This window comes from Botrytis sinoallii (genome assembly GCF_014898435.1).
Source record: "Botrytis sinoallii strain Bc 23 chromosome Unknown BSIN_001, whole genome shotgun sequence".
Lineage (NCBI taxonomy): Eukaryota > Fungi > Ascomycota > Leotiomycetes > Helotiales > Sclerotiniaceae > Botrytis > Botrytis sinoallii.
This window is the reverse complement of record NW_024066028.1, coordinates 69,323-86,056: the sequence shown is the minus strand read 5'-3', so window position 1 is coordinate 86,056 and position 16,734 is coordinate 69,323. Positions and strand designations below refer to the sequence as shown.

The following is a 16,734-nucleotide window of genomic DNA, read 5'->3' as shown; positions in this document are numbered from 1 at the left end:
CGAGGGGAGGGATGGAAGGAAGGATCCGATCGAAGATCTTTTGTCGAGGCTATCTATTTCCACAAACGATAACCTATTCTTTGATACTGGATGAAATATGAGAAAAGCGGTGCAAAATGCAGAAAAGGGAAGAAAAAAACCCTTTTTATTAAAAGCTTTGGCTTGTTTCGGGGTAGCAAAGGGCACTATAGATACGGGATGTAGTGGACTGGTGGTGGAATGGATGATGAATGAATGAATGATTGCTGATTGATGGATGGATGATTGACCTGGGGTGTATATGGTCTGTTCTGTCTGCACTGCACTATCTGCATTATGCGGAGATGACCAAGACCATGACCATGACCATAACCGGGACTCGTGGGGACACGGGAAACACTTGGTTGTACATATGTAATATAAACAACCACCCACCTACCTACCCACCCGCCCACACACACATACATACATAGATACACAAAACGTTCTTCAAGAACCGGGTGGGATGGACAATGTGGAATGCTGCAATCTTGATTTGTGTATCACGATGTTAGGCGGTTTTAAGTAAGTTGAGGAGATTAGATAAGTTGCTAACGAAAGGTCGACAGTATTCTGGGCTCTGGAGAGAGGTATTGTTCCTTCCAAGAGATAAGCGATATATGATGGGTTGAACTTGAAAATCGTGCGGTGTTTGTTTGTCCATCTCGCATCTAGGTGTTGCAAACAAGCAAATGGGATGGAAGCGATACAGAGCCCCAAAAATTGAGGGGTGGGAAAAGAAGAAAAGATGTGTTTGTAAAGTTGTAACCCTATAATATTTATGATTTATTATGATTTCCATCCCTTCATTGGTGAAAATAAATGGGAAAAGCTCTCTCGATTGCCAAATCTAGCTCACCGAGTAGAACTTATCACGCTTCTTGCTGCAATGTAACGCCGAGTATGCAGTTAAAATATGCACTTCTACTGAACCGGTTGAATTTTTCGCTTCTCTCGTTGGTTCTTCCAAATTTCCCTATCGCCTGCAGCGCTTTCGTGGGCTTCTCTCGACATATAAAATATATGGAAAATGGGTATTTATACCAAAAATAAATTTATCGCTTCAGGTATGTCTGTCTATCTTTCCAATGGCCCCATCAGCGACCTTTCGATACTTCTTCTATGGAGTGCTCGTCGTATCTAGATACCCTCATATACCCTTCCTCACTCAGCCTAATGATTCGCCCGTAATCACGTGTTTGGGATTAGCATCATGTAGGTGCCAGGATTCATATCAGAACCATCAGGATAAAAGTACCGATTTTGATTACGCCCCAAGTGAAGTGTTTCGAGAGTTTATATCAAGATGCACTTGTATTGTAGGATAAAATGGAAGGATAAATGTAAATGGCGCCATCTGATCATATCACGTCACAACCAAAATCAGAAAATATGTCTCTCAATGTCATCATCAGCTATTTCTCGTTTTCGCCCTTCATCACCCTTCACGCTTTCCCCAGATCCGCCCCAATCATCTTACACAAATCAGAAACTGCCCCAAGTGGAGATAAATGCCCCAGATTATCGACCAGGATACTAGGATTCTTGTTGAGCCTCATGCATCTCATTCTTAAGCTTATTGTATGCTTGAAATATCGAGATTGCCTAATAATTTTGTGACAAGCGAGAAGGCTCGACTCTTGGTCCTTGGCCATGGCCCGAACCATTCAGTCCCGAGAGGCGTCTTTGAGTGGGTTCATCTCGGTAAGATTCTTCTTCATCATCGCCTTCCTCGATTAGCCGTCTTGTCTCTGCCCTATTGTCTTCTTCTGGCGCTTCGGTATCACCACTCGTTATGCTGTGAATGGGTCGAGACCAGTACGAGCGTCTCCAGAAGGAGGTGGTAAGCAGATTAATGATAGAAACCACCTGTATTTTGAAGTCAGAAAATGTATAATATCTTTTAATAGCCGCAATAATGCCTTTCGTTCCCAGCGAAATGGTACAATATAACCTGTGCATAAATAACTTTTTATGCATGCTGAAAGTTTTGAGAACATTGGTGAAGCATGTAGAACTTCTTCGCCCCTCGTAACATAAAAGCACGACTGATAGATGAGACTATCGTATCTAGCATACACCCAAGGGGTGGATGTTTTGATACCGTAGAAAGGAAACGTACCTTGATGGTGAAAATGACGATGGCAACAAGTAGAAGTAGGCCAGCATTTATCTGCTCCGCTTGTCTCCAGGGGCCAAAACAGCTTCTGTGGGAGTAATTAGATTGATATCTTGAATATGTCATTATAAGGTAGTGGAGTGATAAACTCACTGTGAGCGGTCCGTCAAAGCCTCGCAACTCCCGGGACCCTTTTGATTCTTGATCGGCGAGGCCATATCAGCCATAGAATGAAGACCGCAACAATTCAACGCATCTTGAATTGCACTTATCTTTCTATCGTCCTTTGCACTGAATAGACTATGCCATGCATCTTCCAGCCCACAGTGTAATGATTTTGGTGGTATCATATATGTCAGGGCGAGAGTAGCAACAATAGTTTCGTAGACCAACTGGAAACCAATAACAGCAATTAGTGGCAGCGTGAGCTGATTTTGTTCCTTCTTATTCGCCCGCTGGATCAATCCAACGGCACCTTGTGTAGATATTCCAGTGACGAGGGGTAGGACGACCGTAAATAGTGCGAGAGCTTGGGAGACAGGAAGGGAAAGGGCGCGAATTTGTGAGTATGCATAGCTAGCGAGTATCAGTCTAAGACCATCGACAATTGTTATTTTGGAGTTTTCTACCCAGCTACAGCAGTCAGAATAACCAGAAGCTATATTGAATCAGTTCTGTCTTGAACATTCAGATTAGTCGTGATGGTGCTCACAAGTGGCCTTGCCCATGGTATCAACTTCTTAGCAACGTCCATGGCGGATATTGTTGACTATCGAGGAGAAGCAAACACAGAAATTCAGCCGGGAGAATCACAAAAGCTGATCGAGAGTGCGCTCGCACAATAAACTGTAATGGCAAAGCTGGAAAGGCTAGAAAAGCAACGGGATAAGATTGATGTTCGAGTTAAAGGGTTGAGTGGTGAGGGAATGCTAGATGGACAAATAAATCGATATATTCTATCGTACAAGGAAAATAAATTCCAGATAGAAATGGAAATGGATATCGAAATCGAGAGCCAAAGAGAACAAAACAAACAAAATGATTACATCAACTGTTTTTGTGTTACCAGAAGATTACTTGATTGATTTTGTTGATATGTTGATAAGGAGGGGTTAGCAGAGTTGTTTGCATTCGATTGGTATAAATCATATCATACATACCAAGGTATGATTGATTGATTGATTGATTGATTGATTATCCTCCCTCTCCCTTCCCTTCCCCTCCCTTCCCCTCTCCCTTCCCCTCTCCCTTCCCCCCTCTCCCCTCCCCCCTCCTCATCTCTCCTTCCTGCCTCCTTCATCTCTCATAGTAAAAGAGGGGAAATCCAAGAATCTCAAAGTTCTAAAGCTCCAAAGCCAATAATTTGCCCCACGACCACCACCACCAAAACCCTAACCACGAAAAGAAGACGCCTTTCTCAATTCTAATGGGTCCACCAGGTCCCTTCCAATAATCAACTGGTATTACTTTGTAGCATTACCATTATCATCACCATTCCCATTCCCATTCCCATTCCCATTCCCATTCCTATTCCGATTCCGATTCCGATTCCGATTCCGATTGTAAACTTCCGCCCGTGTACCCAAATACTTCAGATGCACGCATGTGCGAGAAGTGCATAACCTTCCTTACCTACCAGCCCACCTACATAACATAACAACCTAGGTAATAATCAAGAGTCAACAAGTCAAATTCGTCCACAAAAATAACATCACGTCACATCAAGGAAAAGAACAAAAGAAATCATCATATTCTCCATCCATTTCTTTGCATAATCAAATAATCAAATAATCAAACCCTTTACATCACCGTATCGCATCTCGATACCCTTCAAAAATGGCGCAATCAACTCAATCGCCCGTCGCAGGCCACACCTCTCCGAAAAGTCCTACGTCTCCAGGAAGATCTAGCATACCATCTGCCATGCAGGCGATGCCCGATTCCCGTCAACAAAGCTTCGAAGAAATCTACGGACCTCCCGAAAACTTTCTCGAAATAGAAGTATGCTATCCCATTCCCATTCTATGCTATACAGCACCACACCAGCATCCCAACCCCCACCCCTCTCTCCTCCTCCAACTTCCCACCTGCCCCCTCACAATCAAACAAACCACCAACTCACCCCTCCCCTCTAGGTTCGCGATCCCCAAACCCACGGCATCGGCCGCAGCATGTACACCGACTACGAAATCAACTGCAGCACCAACATTCCCGCCTTCAAGCTGCGCAATTCGACCGTCCGCCGCCGCTACAGCGATTTCGAATACTTCCGCGACCTCTTGGAGCGCGAAAGTGCGCGCGTGACCATCCCCCCTCTACCCGGCAAGGTCTTCACCAACAGATTTAGCGACGATGTGATTGAGCATCGCAGAGAGGGCCTGGAGCGATTCTTGCAGATTGTCGTCGGACATCCGCTCTTGCAGACGGGTAGTAAGGTTTTGGCTGGATTTGTACAGGGTGAGTGGCTCTCGTTTTCGTGACACAATTTGCTATTCTATCTCCGATGCTTCGGATTAGGGAATGGGATCACTTGACAATGAAGGAGCTATGTTAATCTATGAGTGGCAGATCCAAACTGGGATCGAAATGCTTGGTGAAGTCGTTGGGAGAATTTGGAAGTGAAGACTCAAATTGTTCCACGAAAACTCAAGAAACGACGTCCGTATACCATGGGAAAGACGATATCAATGGTACAAACAATGTCCTAAGCTACAATGCAGGAAACCTGAAATATGATAAGATAGCTTATAAAAATGGGAGCATGTTAATTTAGTACTCAAAATGGGGTGAGCGAGGGGGGGAGAGGGGGGGGTTAGCTGTAGTTTTATTTCGATTCTCTCACATATACCAAGGGCGTTTAGCTGGTGGGTGGCTGCATTTGACCACTCTGGGGAAATGGTTGCTTGCGCAATTAACTGCAAGTTCTGTTATATCAGCTATATCAGAATCAAGCACGATAGAAAATGTCTGACATCATAGACCTGTGTTTATTGCCTCTGCAAGATTGCTCTTGTCTATTTGAGTCTTTGGAGCGGAATGTCCACCCTACTATGGCCAATGTATATATATAGATACAACATGCCAATGATCTATCAACCCACATCCGTTTCCACAAAGCGCCATAGATTTCATAATGTACATTGCATGTAACCGATCCTGCCTAGAGTGAGATACCATAAGTCCTGATAGTCGTCATGTGCCACTTTTTTGATACAAACGCCATCGTAAAATCCTATTCATGTGTTGTACATCTACCTCGTTCATCCGTACCTTTCTCAAGGTGAAGCTGGCTTTTCCAGTAGCTTCAATATTCCCTCATACATGCCAAACATGATGGCAGCACTCGGCACTGTTCGTAATAGATGCGGCGTTAAGCCTCCATATAGAGCAGCCATTCCCTCCTCTTTCCAGACGAGGTTAAAGCATTGAACGAGTCCTGTATATTTGGGACGTCCATGATCTAAAGGTGCTTGTCTTAGGCGTGTTCGTAGAACCTACACACATTGTTAGCATATCGTTTAGCAAGAAGTGTAAACTCGAGCTCACCTCATGAGGATAAGTCGCAAGTGCTGCCACAAGTTTTGCAAACCCTGCTGCTCCGAGACTTCCAGTCCATTGTATTGAGTGATCCAAGAAATTCCTGGGTTTCCCACTCAAGGTTATCCTCTCCTCTCTCTTCTCCAAGCTTTTCTTCATCTGTTCATACAAAACCCACTGCAACGTACTTTCGGTAACACCCAAATAACTCGCACTCATTCCCTTATACAAGCCCCGTATTCCCTCTCCCTTTACAACCTGCTTGATACAATCCCAACTGTTCTTGTACTGTCTCTTCCCGACATCCCCTGCTCTCTCGGCCACATTCTTATCCAGTTGCAATCGAGTTTTGATTAACCAGATAGGATTTGTTACCGTACTCGTCGTAATTCCAGCAGCGGCAGCCGCAAGACAAACCACCCAAGCTGATTCCACCCCACCATTATACCCCGCTAATATTCGCTTCCCATTGCCCACGACGAAAAAGTTGATTGACCTCGCAGGAACCACGCCTACAAGATTTGGCCCCAATCCTTTGAAGAGTGCACGATATCCTTCAAGTCTATGTACTGACCCGAGGATCTGAAAAGTTTCACGGAAATGTAAAAGTCCGCTACGTAGTGGCGAGAGATGTGCATGTGGAGAAATCCCCTTGGCCAGACGACTCTGCGCCAGTTGTGCTTGGTAGAAATCGGATTGCAAGCGTGTTTTTAGAACATCGAGAGGTGCTGTGAGAGCTGCGGCTGTCATTCCCCCAACACTATAGTCAGAAATATGTTAGTGTTGGAACTTAAAGCATCGATTGTTAAAATGATGGAGGGGCAAATCTTACCCTCCAGCAACAAAATGCGCCCATGACTTAGCAACTGGGACGGGTTTTGCTGCTACTTTTGATACGTATCCTGATTGTGAAGGTCCTAGATCTCCATTTTCTCTGGACTGTGTCAAATGCAGCTCGTGCAGTGCGCGTTTGCTACGATCCTCTGTGGTGTTCATGAATGTATCTGTGGAGAGAACTTTCCCAGTTCTCTCTTCTCTCTGGCCTGTGGCGGGGTTTATAATTTTTGGGGGCTGATTATATTATGTAAATGGTATCATGTTAAACAGAAAATACGATGGTAGCAAATTAAAAGAAATTGACCAAAGTTTGTTTGATTAAAATAAATGATTTGAAGTCCCTATGGTAGAGTTGATAATTCTATGATGTCTTTGGAAATATTTCTCTAAAGGCGGTGGATAGAAAATCGGCATTAAAATCTCGATTAGATAGGCGGGCTGGCTTCGGCTCGGCTGCATGCAATCTATGCTAATTGTGCATTCTCACTCGATTAGACGTTTTTTCATTCACGGTTCAGAGATAGGTGGATCAAAATTGAAGCAAAAATCCCGAAAGTTGATGTTGAGGAACTATTAGAAGATATTCATACAAAAAGATGCCATACGCCAGTCGTTGAAGATTTAGCCATGCCAGCAGCCCAAATAAGATAAAAGTCCATGTGTCCAATCCGAACCTAGCAACCCCCCTTCCCCCCGCGCGCAGCAACACCCTCTAACAATGCAGCCAAAATTTGTGTTTATCGTGGTTACAGGTCCCTCATTTAATCTTCTTCTTCTTCTCCTTCAAAGTTAGTGACAACTCGAATCGTACTCTCATTGGCATCATCAAACTCGCTGGATCGTCTAGTAGAACGCCTACTTGGTGCTATACTTTTCGTCATACTTTCTCTCCTCGTTTCTTTGCCCTTGAGACTTTTCTCTGGCGAAACGATAGTTAAATTTTTGCTGCTTGAAGAGAGCTTCATCTGCTTCTTTCCATATGTTTTGAGTGAGCCGGCTGTGGCTTGGCTAACGTTGATTGTTTTCTTGCTAGAGCCAACTACATGGCGAGCGTTCGAAAGTTGTGAAGAGACCGTTTTCTTGACTGTTTTTGCAACATTTGTGGTAGCTTTAGATATGGATGATTTGACTCCTGTGGCCGTCTTCGTCTTTCGCTTCTTTTGAACCTGTACGTCTTCGTCGTCTTCGTCATCACCAATCATCTGTTGAAGCTTTCGCTTGCCGGCCTTAAGGCCAGCTTTAACAACGTCTTTAATGGTGGTGGCCTTGATGACTTTTTGGTCCTTTGGTCGAGGTCCCAATACACCGCGACAATTGTCACTGCCACAGCGACACGCTTGAACGTTTTTAGCCGAAAATGGGTCGAAATTGTAGTCATAGGTGAGCTCATCACCAGTCATAATGGGATTATCGCCAGCGAACAGAGCCATTCGCGGCTTGCCCTCCACAATCCACTTCACCATTCTGCAGTTTGGTCTGCAGGAATGGTTAACAAATCTAGCAATGCTACCCCTGGTCGCATCAATGATCATGTTCTGATCAAATGACATTAGGTAATAACACTATTGAATGATAGTTAGCCAAATGAGCTTGTACTGAAAAGTTGAAGGAAGTAAGTATTACATCATTATCTTTATAGTCTTCATTCATACGTCTGTCACATTCGTCTTCAGTGATGATCTCCCCTGTATACTCAACGATAATTTGGTTTGCGTTGAAGCAGCGATTACTTCGAACTCCGTAGCCACGATCAGCTGTTTTGATAACTTCAACGCCAATCTCATACTTGTTGCCACCTTTTCGGAACGAGTTGCCTTTACGACGATTAAAGAGTTCAGCGAATGCACGGTTGGTGCAACTGTCTCGTCCTGCGCCACAATTGGTATCATCGCACTCGTAAAGCATGATTCTATTCTGACAATCTTCATCACAACCTGCATCGGGTTTACAGATACACTTGGAGAAGAAACTATCAAACAAGCTTGACTTCTTCCACATTGAACCAGCTTCTCCAATGAATCGATCTATTAGAAAAATTAGCAAATATATAAGAGCGATTGAATTCATAAAGCTTACTATGAGAAAGTCTTGTACCACTCGGTAGGTTTAGGCTGCCCTGGTGGGAGTGGAGCACAAATGTCAAAAGGCAGTTTAAAATCTCTTCCAACGTGTAGTAATCTTTGGCCATTCCACAAGGGTAAGGGCAGGGCTTTGTTTGGCTTCCCAGTCCACCTAAAAGCCGACTTTGTATTTCCAGAAGATTTGAACCAGTCAAGATTGGCCGGATCCTGTCCCGCGTAGAGCCCCTTCGTCAACCAAGCTTTCTCTTTTCTACCTTGCGCTACTTTCTTTGCTGGGGTCTTGGTAGGCTCCGGCTCGGAGACTTGAGATTGGGCCTCCTCTGCCTTCTTCTTCTTCCTTGCCGACTCCTTTTTCACCAGCTTTCCGTTACTCCAGACTTCCAATACGACGGGCTCTGTTTCGATTTTTGCAAACTCCTTCGTGTCTGCGAGGTTTCTGAGCTCCCGCTTTGCCTTCTGAAGACCTCCTTCCATTTCCTTTCGATCCCTCTTTCCTAGTAAGCTAATCTTCTTCGTGGGCCCATCCGCCTTCTCGCCAGGTGTTGATCGTAAAGACTTTCTTCGAGAAAGATCCTCCTTCTTAGCAGCAGTACTTTTAGGGCTTTTGTGATTGATTTTGCTGGCTGAATTAGGCAATTTCTTGACTGACCAAGACAAGTCCAGAGCATCAATTCCCTCACTGACCAACTTTTGTGCATTCTTTCCTACAGTGCCTGCAGACGCACTTGCCGGACCCAATGCATCAGCCAATTCGCCGCCTGATATAGTTTTTCGCCGTGCTTCATTATCTGGAGCGCTTTTGTCCTTTAAAAATTTCTTGGGGGTGTGTACGGCTGTGCCGGCAAGAATCTTAGCATTGTAGGTTCCGACCTTTGCGCGTGCTCGCTGACTTCGTCTATCTGTGTGTTCGGGTGCAATTGATGCCTCGTCGACAATGGGCTCGGGCTTGCCGGTGGCAGAAGTGACACTAACATTGTCTCCAATGCTTGTTGGAGGTGTAGATGTAGAGGAATTTAAGTTTGAGGTGTCGTCGACAGTGATTGAAGTATCGATTGATTCCGATGAAGGGGCACGCGTTATTTCGTGCTTACTAGAAGAGCGAGACGATGCGCCCATTCTATCCAATAAATTGGAAAACATATTGATCAGATTGTGTCGCGTTATTGTTGTAACATTAATGTATGTTATGGAGAAGACGCGAAAGTTGACGAGTAGGATCCACCAGGCTGTGGCTTGCTCTCTCTGCTCAACAGCGAAAACTGATGAGTAAGAAATGCAAGGTTCTTGGTGATAAAATTATTGACTGAATATTGGAGACATCAAAGAATTATGAGGGTACAATCGCGACGTTGTTGAATATAACGAAGTAAGAGTACGATTTGTGGTGTTGTGGTGGTGGTCAAAAGGTTGTATTGAAGAAGTGGAAGAAGGAGAGAGAGAGAAGAGAGGGGACAAGAGGTATTTTGTGGCTGGGCCTAAATGAAGACCACTCGGAAGTGCCAATTGTATAGGTACAAGGGGCAACATTCCAAAAACAATATAACATAAACTAATCACCTAATGCAAGGGAAGATACTATTATACTAGAGTACCTACTTTATCATCATTACCTAACTTATATTCTAACCGTCTAGAAGTCTTCCTTTCCTTTCAACTACTTTCAATGCTCCGGTCAAGACCTTTTTAGCTGAATGGTTTCTTTGCTGTGAATGATATGGTAGACAAGTCCGTGTGATATTACATTGGCATACACTTCAACACATATTAAACCATTTTCCCGTGTAGCGTCGCATTGTTAATGTCTGCTGTTTCATTGGATTCCATTGAAGTCAGAGTCAGGGACAACCACTTTGATGCTAAATCACTAGCCTTTCACAACATCTTAATGAATCTTCATCTACATCAACTAGATCTAGCAATATGAGAATCTATTCTTCACGTTCCATTTGCCATCGTAGTTTATTAAATAAATGTCCGAGGACTACTATGTGTCTAGGTTGAGTCTCTGGTCGGATTAGCGAGGGCTTCCTGATTGTGGTTTGTGAAGGTAGTCAACACTTAACAATTTCAGGAACACCGACTAATTTCGAGAATTTTAAAGTTGACCATTCCATTGATACTTTTTGAGGCTTTGTATATATGTAATATGATCTTTCTTTTATCACATCGGTCCAAAAGAAGATTTGTATCACAAAATTACTGTGCAAAGTACTACCCATACAACCATGGATACATTGCATTACCACTACCTGCTCAACTTGACCACCCGTATGTTTCCACGGGCAGTATGAAGGATTGTCCTCTTCCGGAAATGTCATTGCGTGGGTATAATGAGTTTTTGCCGTTGTAAATCATTCAGGAGATCTTGGTAGCACTTCTAACACTCCGGAAAGTGGCCCGACCTCGGGATTGCAAAACTTATTCTTGCACCTCTTACTATATCTTAAATCGTTTCAGGATACTTTGTCCAATCTTCCATGAGGTTAAGCCTTGGAGATTTCAAACGTTTGCTTGGAGTTTTGAATCTGTGTTATTGAGATTGCTTGGCATGTTGTTTTGCTAGATGTCAATATGAAACATTTCAAGGCTTTCGATAATCCAGCTGCAAGTCGACAGCAAGGGTGTTCGGAAGTCACGGAGCCATTCATCCATCATGAATACTCTATTCAGATCTTTGAAAGAGTGTATCTGCATTTAGATGTTCTCTTTACCTTTCAAATCTGAACTGCAATCTGAGTCATTGAAAGACTTGAAGTGTCTGAATCGGAATACAAACGCCTACTCTAGGACTAAACTTCCTGCCTAACCCGAAGGGCACTGGAAACTACTATGGCATGACTGTACGAGGAGAAGTTAATGTAGAGCAAAAGGTTTACGTCTGCTGATTTGACGGTCCTATCGGAGCGCGTATCAATGTCCTCCAGAGTGCCACTCGGTGAAGCAATGAGAAAGAAAGTTTTTGAGTCGTAGTAGGCTGGGTCAGTATGGTATCTTAATTGTATTGATATGTGCTTTTTAAGTAAAGCTACTCCTGTCCTTCCTTCTGGACTGATGCATCTGGACGGGTTGGTCTTGTTTTATCGAATGTTCTTCTCGTTTGTGAGGAAAAGATCAGGACCAAAATGAAGCTCTCCCTTCTCTACAGATGTTGAGTAGTATTTCCGTAGTCAGAGCTGGAATACGACTTTGAGAGACTTTAACTATTTCCAAGTAGAATATTCAATATGGCTCGATCTGTTAAATCGATTTCTAACACTCACTTGCCAATTCCCATTTTCGGATACTCCACCATCGAGAAAGTAGAATATCCTTCAACCTCCACCACCAATGCCCTTATTATAAAGCTCTGATCTCTGAGAGAAAGGACCTCAATTATTATGCTTCGTGCGCTTAATCATAACCTCTCTACATCCGTTTTCAATTTTCCACGCCAGAATACTAAGATGTCTGAGGCTCTGCTGTCAGTGTACGTCGACCAGATCACTTGCGAGAATTTTAATTTATCCCGAACATTCACGCCTGTCTTCTCACAACTTGCTAGTAGAATTGTTAGGGCTATTCTCATACTTTGGATTGCTCTGCGCACACAAACCGGAGGCAGTTTTCGTTCATCCCAACCCATCTTTTACACTGAAAGCCTCATTTCACAGCCCTCCGAGAATTGGCAGACGCATATATATTTGACCATATATCAACACGGTTAGGATTAAAGAGATTTTCCCAATGCAACAGAACAAGTAGTAGTATCATAAACCAAGCTCATAAGAGACATGCAAGGAGATTCGACACGTAGCCATGTAGTCACTCGGTAGGTAACTATAGATCCAGTAGGCCGAGTTCATATACGGTATAGATATCACTGGACTTAATTATATGATATAATCTCCACGACCAAGAATCTTTTGGGCAACAGTCATGTAGTCAAGCTACTAGTGTTGAAGTGTGTTGTAACAATTGTATATTATAGTATGATAGTATATTCTGAGCAGCTCATATTACGACATTCGGTAGTGAAGACAAAGATGAAGACCTGAAATCCTGATGCTGAGATATCTTATAGATTGCGATGCACATATACCCTTTGCTCTAAAGAATAATTCTCATTAACGAAAGTAGCCGATGACGTAATTAGTATTAGAGTCGTCCACTTCGAGATCCTCAACATCGGAAGCTTTACTTTTATAATTCGATTCACTTCAAACCAGGCTTAATCCTACCACCACCCTTTCCCACCAAGTCCTCCTCTTTTCAATAACTTTCTGATCATCCCATGGATACGTACACTGTAACTACCACCTTCGGCTCTCAGGGGGTTTGAATTCATACATTCACACCATTTCACCCGATCTCCGCATAGCATCTATTGGACTAGAACGACTTTGAATCTCACAACTGAACACCATTTCATCAGACCGTCGGATCACCAACCTAAACCACATTTTCGTTCTCTACCGGCAAGATGTTACATAAAATGAACGGGGAGCTTCATCCTTCAAAATCTTAACAGTGGATTTTATTCACATCTCCCAACCTTCCAATGCATCATACAAAATCCATATCATTCATCAAATCATCACAAAAGTCACACTCTGTTACTCTTGACGTAACAACTTCTTCTTCTATAACATTCATAAATCAGAACCACCAAAATTAGCATGTTTCTACAGTATCTACGATATTGAAGTTATTCCCAGATCTCCACTTCATTCCGTTAACAGTGCCATTAACCACGACACCTAGTATCATTGCTCAGCCCGCCTACTACCTGTCTCCTCCAGCGTCCCTTCAACCTCTCCTCTGTATTTCCTCAGCGCCCAAAGCATACTCACACACACAAATGCATATCAAGTCCCCTCTCCACACATGGCCCTCCACCTACCCCTCTCCCACTATCCAACCCATCCCCAAGCCCCCTCCCAACTCCCAACTCCCAAACTCTCCAACTCTCGATCTGATCCATCATCCGCTCCTCAAATCTACTCACCACATAAACACCACTCCGTTTCTAAAATTCCCTCCCCCAACCCTCGCCAATCATCCGCTCTTGTTAGATAACTACCAGTAGCCAACTTACTCATACACACACATCCACACAAACATAAATACCTGCTACCAACACCCACAACAGCCCAAACCAACATCCATCCACCCTCACCGAAATCCAAATCCACATCCAAACATCGACAGAACAGCACAGCACAACCCATCCATCACCCCTCAAGCCAGCAAACAAACACACGCACACACGCCAGATTTTAATTTCTTCAATTTCTCAAATTTCTCAAATATACCTACCGCGCGTAGATAAAAAGCGAATGTATATCCCGTCTCCAATCCAATCCAATCCAATCCAATCCAATCCAATCCAATCCAATCCAATCCAATCCAATCCAATCCAATCCAATCCAATCCAATCCAATCCAATCCAATCCAATCCAATCAAAAACACAACAGAATCCCATCCTCTCCATCTCCCCACTCCCCAAACCCCCATCTCACCCCTCCAAACCCATTCCAAATATTCAAAGATAACCTACCCACCTATCCAAGGTCCAAGTAAAACTCTACCTACCTACGAATATCACAACACATCACGTCACAACATATCACATCATATCACAATACAACACAACATATCAACTCACATCTCCATACAAACAAACAGATACCAACTCCCCACACATATTTGCGAGAGAACCAACCACCTTTCACAATCATCATATCCTCAGTCTAACTTTAACTCTCACCTACCTCAACGCCCGGAAGTAAAAGCTGGAGGCAGGATCAATTAGCATCACGTCACACGTGAGGAGGAGGTACGATTCGTACGATACCACACGAAAACCAAGAGACATTTGCTCATTAGGCATCTCACATACTTCGCTTTCCTATACCCGTGGTGTGGTCGTGGAAATGTCAATGTGAAGATGGCTCCCACTAAACTCATGTGGCTGTACAATATGAAGGAAGCACTAATGACAAAAGATAAAGATGATATGCAACTGCTGACCATTCAGTAGTTGAATAAATATTAATTCATAATTTACATAAAACATACCCCATCCTCAAGCCAGAACACCATGCTCCTATGTTTTGAAATCCTTCCGTTAAGATATATGCATACAATTTGAGAAGAAGATCTATCTCCACGAGTCAATCGCCTTCATACTTGCGTGGAGTTCCTCCTCGTGCCCAGTTCAAACCGTTAACCTATTTTTTATCTCCAAATTTCTGGTGAATCGCCCGAATTTGCTCCTCCACATTTACATTCTGCATCAATTCATATCGTGCTCTGTCTGTCTTATCCACCGGAGTACCATCATAACCATTCGCCGCCTTCTTTCTTCGAGCGGCTTCTTCTTCTGTTATATGTTGCCCTGTAGCCCCATCAAAAATATCACTTCTTTGACTCGCTAAGCGTTTGAGATTATTAGCCACATCTTGCGTGGAAAGATTAGTTGTTGCATAGCGGCTCTCTGCCTTCGCTTTCTGTTCCTTCCACCTAGGATCAAGCAATTCAACTGTAGAAGTGTTAGTTGGTTAAGTTCATCAAAGATTTAGACTGTTAACTTACTTCTCATATGAGCATCGAGCTCATCATAAGGAATTTGTTGATTACAATTGGGGCAAAGTGCCATTTGTTGCTTGTTGGCGGCTCTTGCGGCAGCTCTGGGGACGTAGTTCTCCTTGATTCTCATAGGTGCAGCTCCGCCCTTAGCTTCAGCCTGTGCCTGTTGAGCACGAGCTCTAGCCTCAGTTCGCTCTCGTATCCTCTGTTCTTCTTCGTCCTCATCTTCGTTGTTCTTTTGGCGTGGGTCTTGGTATTGTGGCTGATATGATGGTTGCGGCACTGGTGGTGGTGCCATGTTATATTGTGGTTGGGCATATGACCCATCGAATATTCCATCGTCTCCAGGCATAGCTTCTTCAATGCGCATATGTGTCGAGTTAATCGACATTTGTGCCTTTTGGTCCAGAGAGGCAAATTGAAGTTCGTTCAGTGACGTTGGTGGAGGTAAGTTCGTCTGATCATCAGCCTCTGTGAAGATAACAGTCTCTACCACAACAAAGTCGTGCCAATCGATTTGCGCATATGTAAGCTTCTCCTTCTCAACCGCTTCCTCCTTCTTCTGCTTTTGTTCGTCTTGGAATTTGAACCACTCTGCCCTTTGCTTGGCTCTACCCAAGACGTGAAATTTATCGTCTACATTGGCCTGCAACTCTTTGATTCTCTCCTGCTGCATCTTCCCACCTTCTCCATCCATACCACTCGCTCGCAACAACATAGTATATTGATCAATCAATCGCTGGAAGAAGTTGTGTAAACTGTGATTGGGTCTCAAGAAGTCGAACTGATAATTCCCCGTTTCCCTCTGAGATAGTGTCGTCATAAACTGTCTACCATTCTTCGCAACGAATAATGCGGTCAACCGGACTACCTCGAGATCCTGTGCACTGATATTGGGCATGCGCGCCGAGAAATGGAACTCTGGTGGTTCAGGCGGCCCTTTAGGTTTCTCTGCTTCCGCCGGCGCCTCTCCAGCTCTACCTGCCGCAACTGCAGTTCCCCTGCCTTCTTTGATCTCGCTGAGTCGCCATAAGTAGTATGCATTGTATGCATCATTAGTGCTAAGGAAGGAGAATTTGGGATTGGTTCTTTCTTTTTCTCTGATACGATCTAAGATTATTAGCTTGATGCTGGTACAATGTATTGAGCTCAAGAATGCCTCACCTTCGAAATTGATTCCATTTCGCGCAACATAGCCTGCTGTCTTCTCGAGAATAGCTAATGTGATGTTAGATAATACTCCCTCGATGTTGATTTGATCGCGTACCTTTGATTTCTTTTGGTGGTAATACAACGCCTTGGGGTGGTTTTATTTCATCAAGAGCTGCAACGGCATCTGCAACTGAAGGAGCCATGTTGGGTACTGTTACTAGTTGAAGTTGAATTGGCCTTTCTTTCTGGTGTTGTTATTTCAATTGGTGGTTGACTTCTGCATTTACAAGAAATGCGACCAGCAACAGCCTTACACAAGAAATCTAGCCCTGCAACAGCCCTGAGCAAAAGCTTGAGGCGGAACTTAGTTTGACCGATATCCGAAGTTTATCCTGGTGCCACATATTCTTACCCCACGATTG

The 16,734-nt window shown here is 43.7% G+C and overlaps 5 protein-coding genes across 5 annotated transcripts; 1 reads left to right on the top strand and 4 right to left on the bottom strand.

The window, feature by feature from the left end:
- Positions 1-1,019: 1,019 nt before the first annotated feature.
- EAF02_000026 (uncharacterized protein) lies at positions 1,020-3,285 on the bottom strand. The gene is made up of 5 exons (XM_038896074.1): positions 2,850-3,285; positions 2,767-2,795; positions 2,291-2,713; positions 2,141-2,225; positions 1,020-1,887 (listed from the first exon to the last, which is right to left on the bottom strand). Exons 1-5 carry the CDS (start codon positions 2,889-2,891, stop codon positions 1,624-1,626), a joined length of 843 nt encoding a protein of 280 aa, XP_038762933.1. The 5' UTR covers positions 2,892-3,285; the 3' UTR covers positions 1,020-1,623.
- Positions 3,286-3,618: 333 nt separating this feature from the next.
- Positions 3,619-4,923, top strand: EAF02_000025 (uncharacterized protein). The gene is made up of 3 exons (XM_038896073.1): positions 3,619-4,138; positions 4,273-4,594; positions 4,706-4,923. Exons 1-3 carry the CDS (start codon positions 3,974-3,976, stop codon positions 4,732-4,734), a joined length of 516 nt encoding a protein of 171 aa, XP_038762932.1. The 5' UTR covers positions 3,619-3,973; the 3' UTR covers positions 4,735-4,923.
- EAF02_000024 (uncharacterized protein) lies at positions 4,902-6,855 on the bottom strand. The gene is made up of 3 exons (XM_038896072.1): positions 6,507-6,855; positions 5,684-6,434; positions 4,902-5,631 (listed from the first exon to the last, which is right to left on the bottom strand). The coding sequence occupies exons 1-3, from the start codon at positions 6,668-6,670 to the stop codon at positions 5,413-5,415; spliced, it is 1,134 nt and encodes a 377-aa protein (XP_038762931.1). The 5' UTR covers positions 6,671-6,855; the 3' UTR covers positions 4,902-5,412.
- A 191-nt stretch (positions 6,856-7,046) lies between these two features.
- On the bottom strand, positions 7,047-9,732 carry EAF02_000023 (uncharacterized protein; the record flags this gene model as incomplete). The annotated part of the gene is made up of 4 exons (XM_038896071.1): positions 7,047-8,073; positions 8,135-8,535; positions 8,588-8,627; positions 8,680-9,732. 4 exons carry the CDS (start codon positions 9,730-9,732, stop codon positions 7,273-7,275), a joined length of 2,295 nt encoding a protein of 764 aa, XP_038762930.1. The 3' UTR covers positions 7,047-7,272.
- A 5,070-nt stretch (positions 9,733-14,802) lies between these two features.
- On the bottom strand, positions 14,803-16,515 carry EAF02_000022 (uncharacterized protein; the record flags this gene model as incomplete). The annotated part of the gene is made up of 4 exons (XM_038896070.1): positions 14,803-15,113; positions 15,167-16,270; positions 16,325-16,378; positions 16,428-16,515. 4 exons carry the CDS (start codon positions 16,513-16,515, stop codon positions 14,803-14,805), a joined length of 1,557 nt encoding a protein of 518 aa, XP_038762929.1.
- Between the last annotated feature and the right edge of the window lie 219 nt (positions 16,516-16,734).

What these genes read in the sequence shown, in the direction of transcription:
- EAF02_000026 (XM_038896074.1), bottom strand. Translation starts at nt 2,891, where the DNA reads ATGGACGTTGCTAAGAAGTTGATACCATGGGCAAGGCCACTT. An exon ending in GCTTTGACGGACCGCTCACA is followed by an intron (nt 2,226 to 2,290) that starts GTGAGTTTATCA and finishes TTACTCCCACAG; the next exon opens with AAGCTGTTTTGGCCCCTGGA. An exon ending in TCGTCATTTTCACCATCAAG is followed by an intron (nt 1,888 to 2,140) that starts GTACGTTTCCTT and finishes TTCAAAATACAG; the next exon opens with GTGGTTTCTATCATTAATCT.
- EAF02_000025 (XM_038896073.1), top strand. Translation starts at nt 3,974, where the DNA reads ATGGCGCAATCAACTCAATCGCCCGTCGCAGGCCACACCTCTCCGAAA. An exon ending in AAAACTTTCTCGAAATAGAA is followed by an intron (nt 4,139 to 4,272) that starts GTATGCTATCCC and finishes CCTCCCCTCTAG; the next exon opens with GTTCGCGATCCCCAAACCCA. An exon ending in TTTGGCTGGATTTGTACAGG is followed by an intron (nt 4,595 to 4,705) that starts GTGAGTGGCTCT and finishes TATGAGTGGCAG; the next exon opens with ATCCAAACTGGGATCGAAAT.
- EAF02_000024 (XM_038896072.1), bottom strand. Translation starts at nt 6,670, where the DNA reads ATGAACACCACAGAGGATCGTAGCAAACGCGCACTGCACGAGCTGCAT. An exon ending in GCGCATTTTGTTGCTGGAGG is followed by an intron (nt 6,435 to 6,506) that starts GTAAGATTTGCC and finishes TTCTGACTATAG; the next exon opens with TGTTGGGGGAATGACAGCCG. An exon ending in TTGCGACTTATCCTCATGAG is followed by an intron (nt 5,632 to 5,683) that starts GTGAGCTCGAGT and finishes CAATGTGTGTAG; the next exon opens with GTTCTACGAACACGCCTAAG.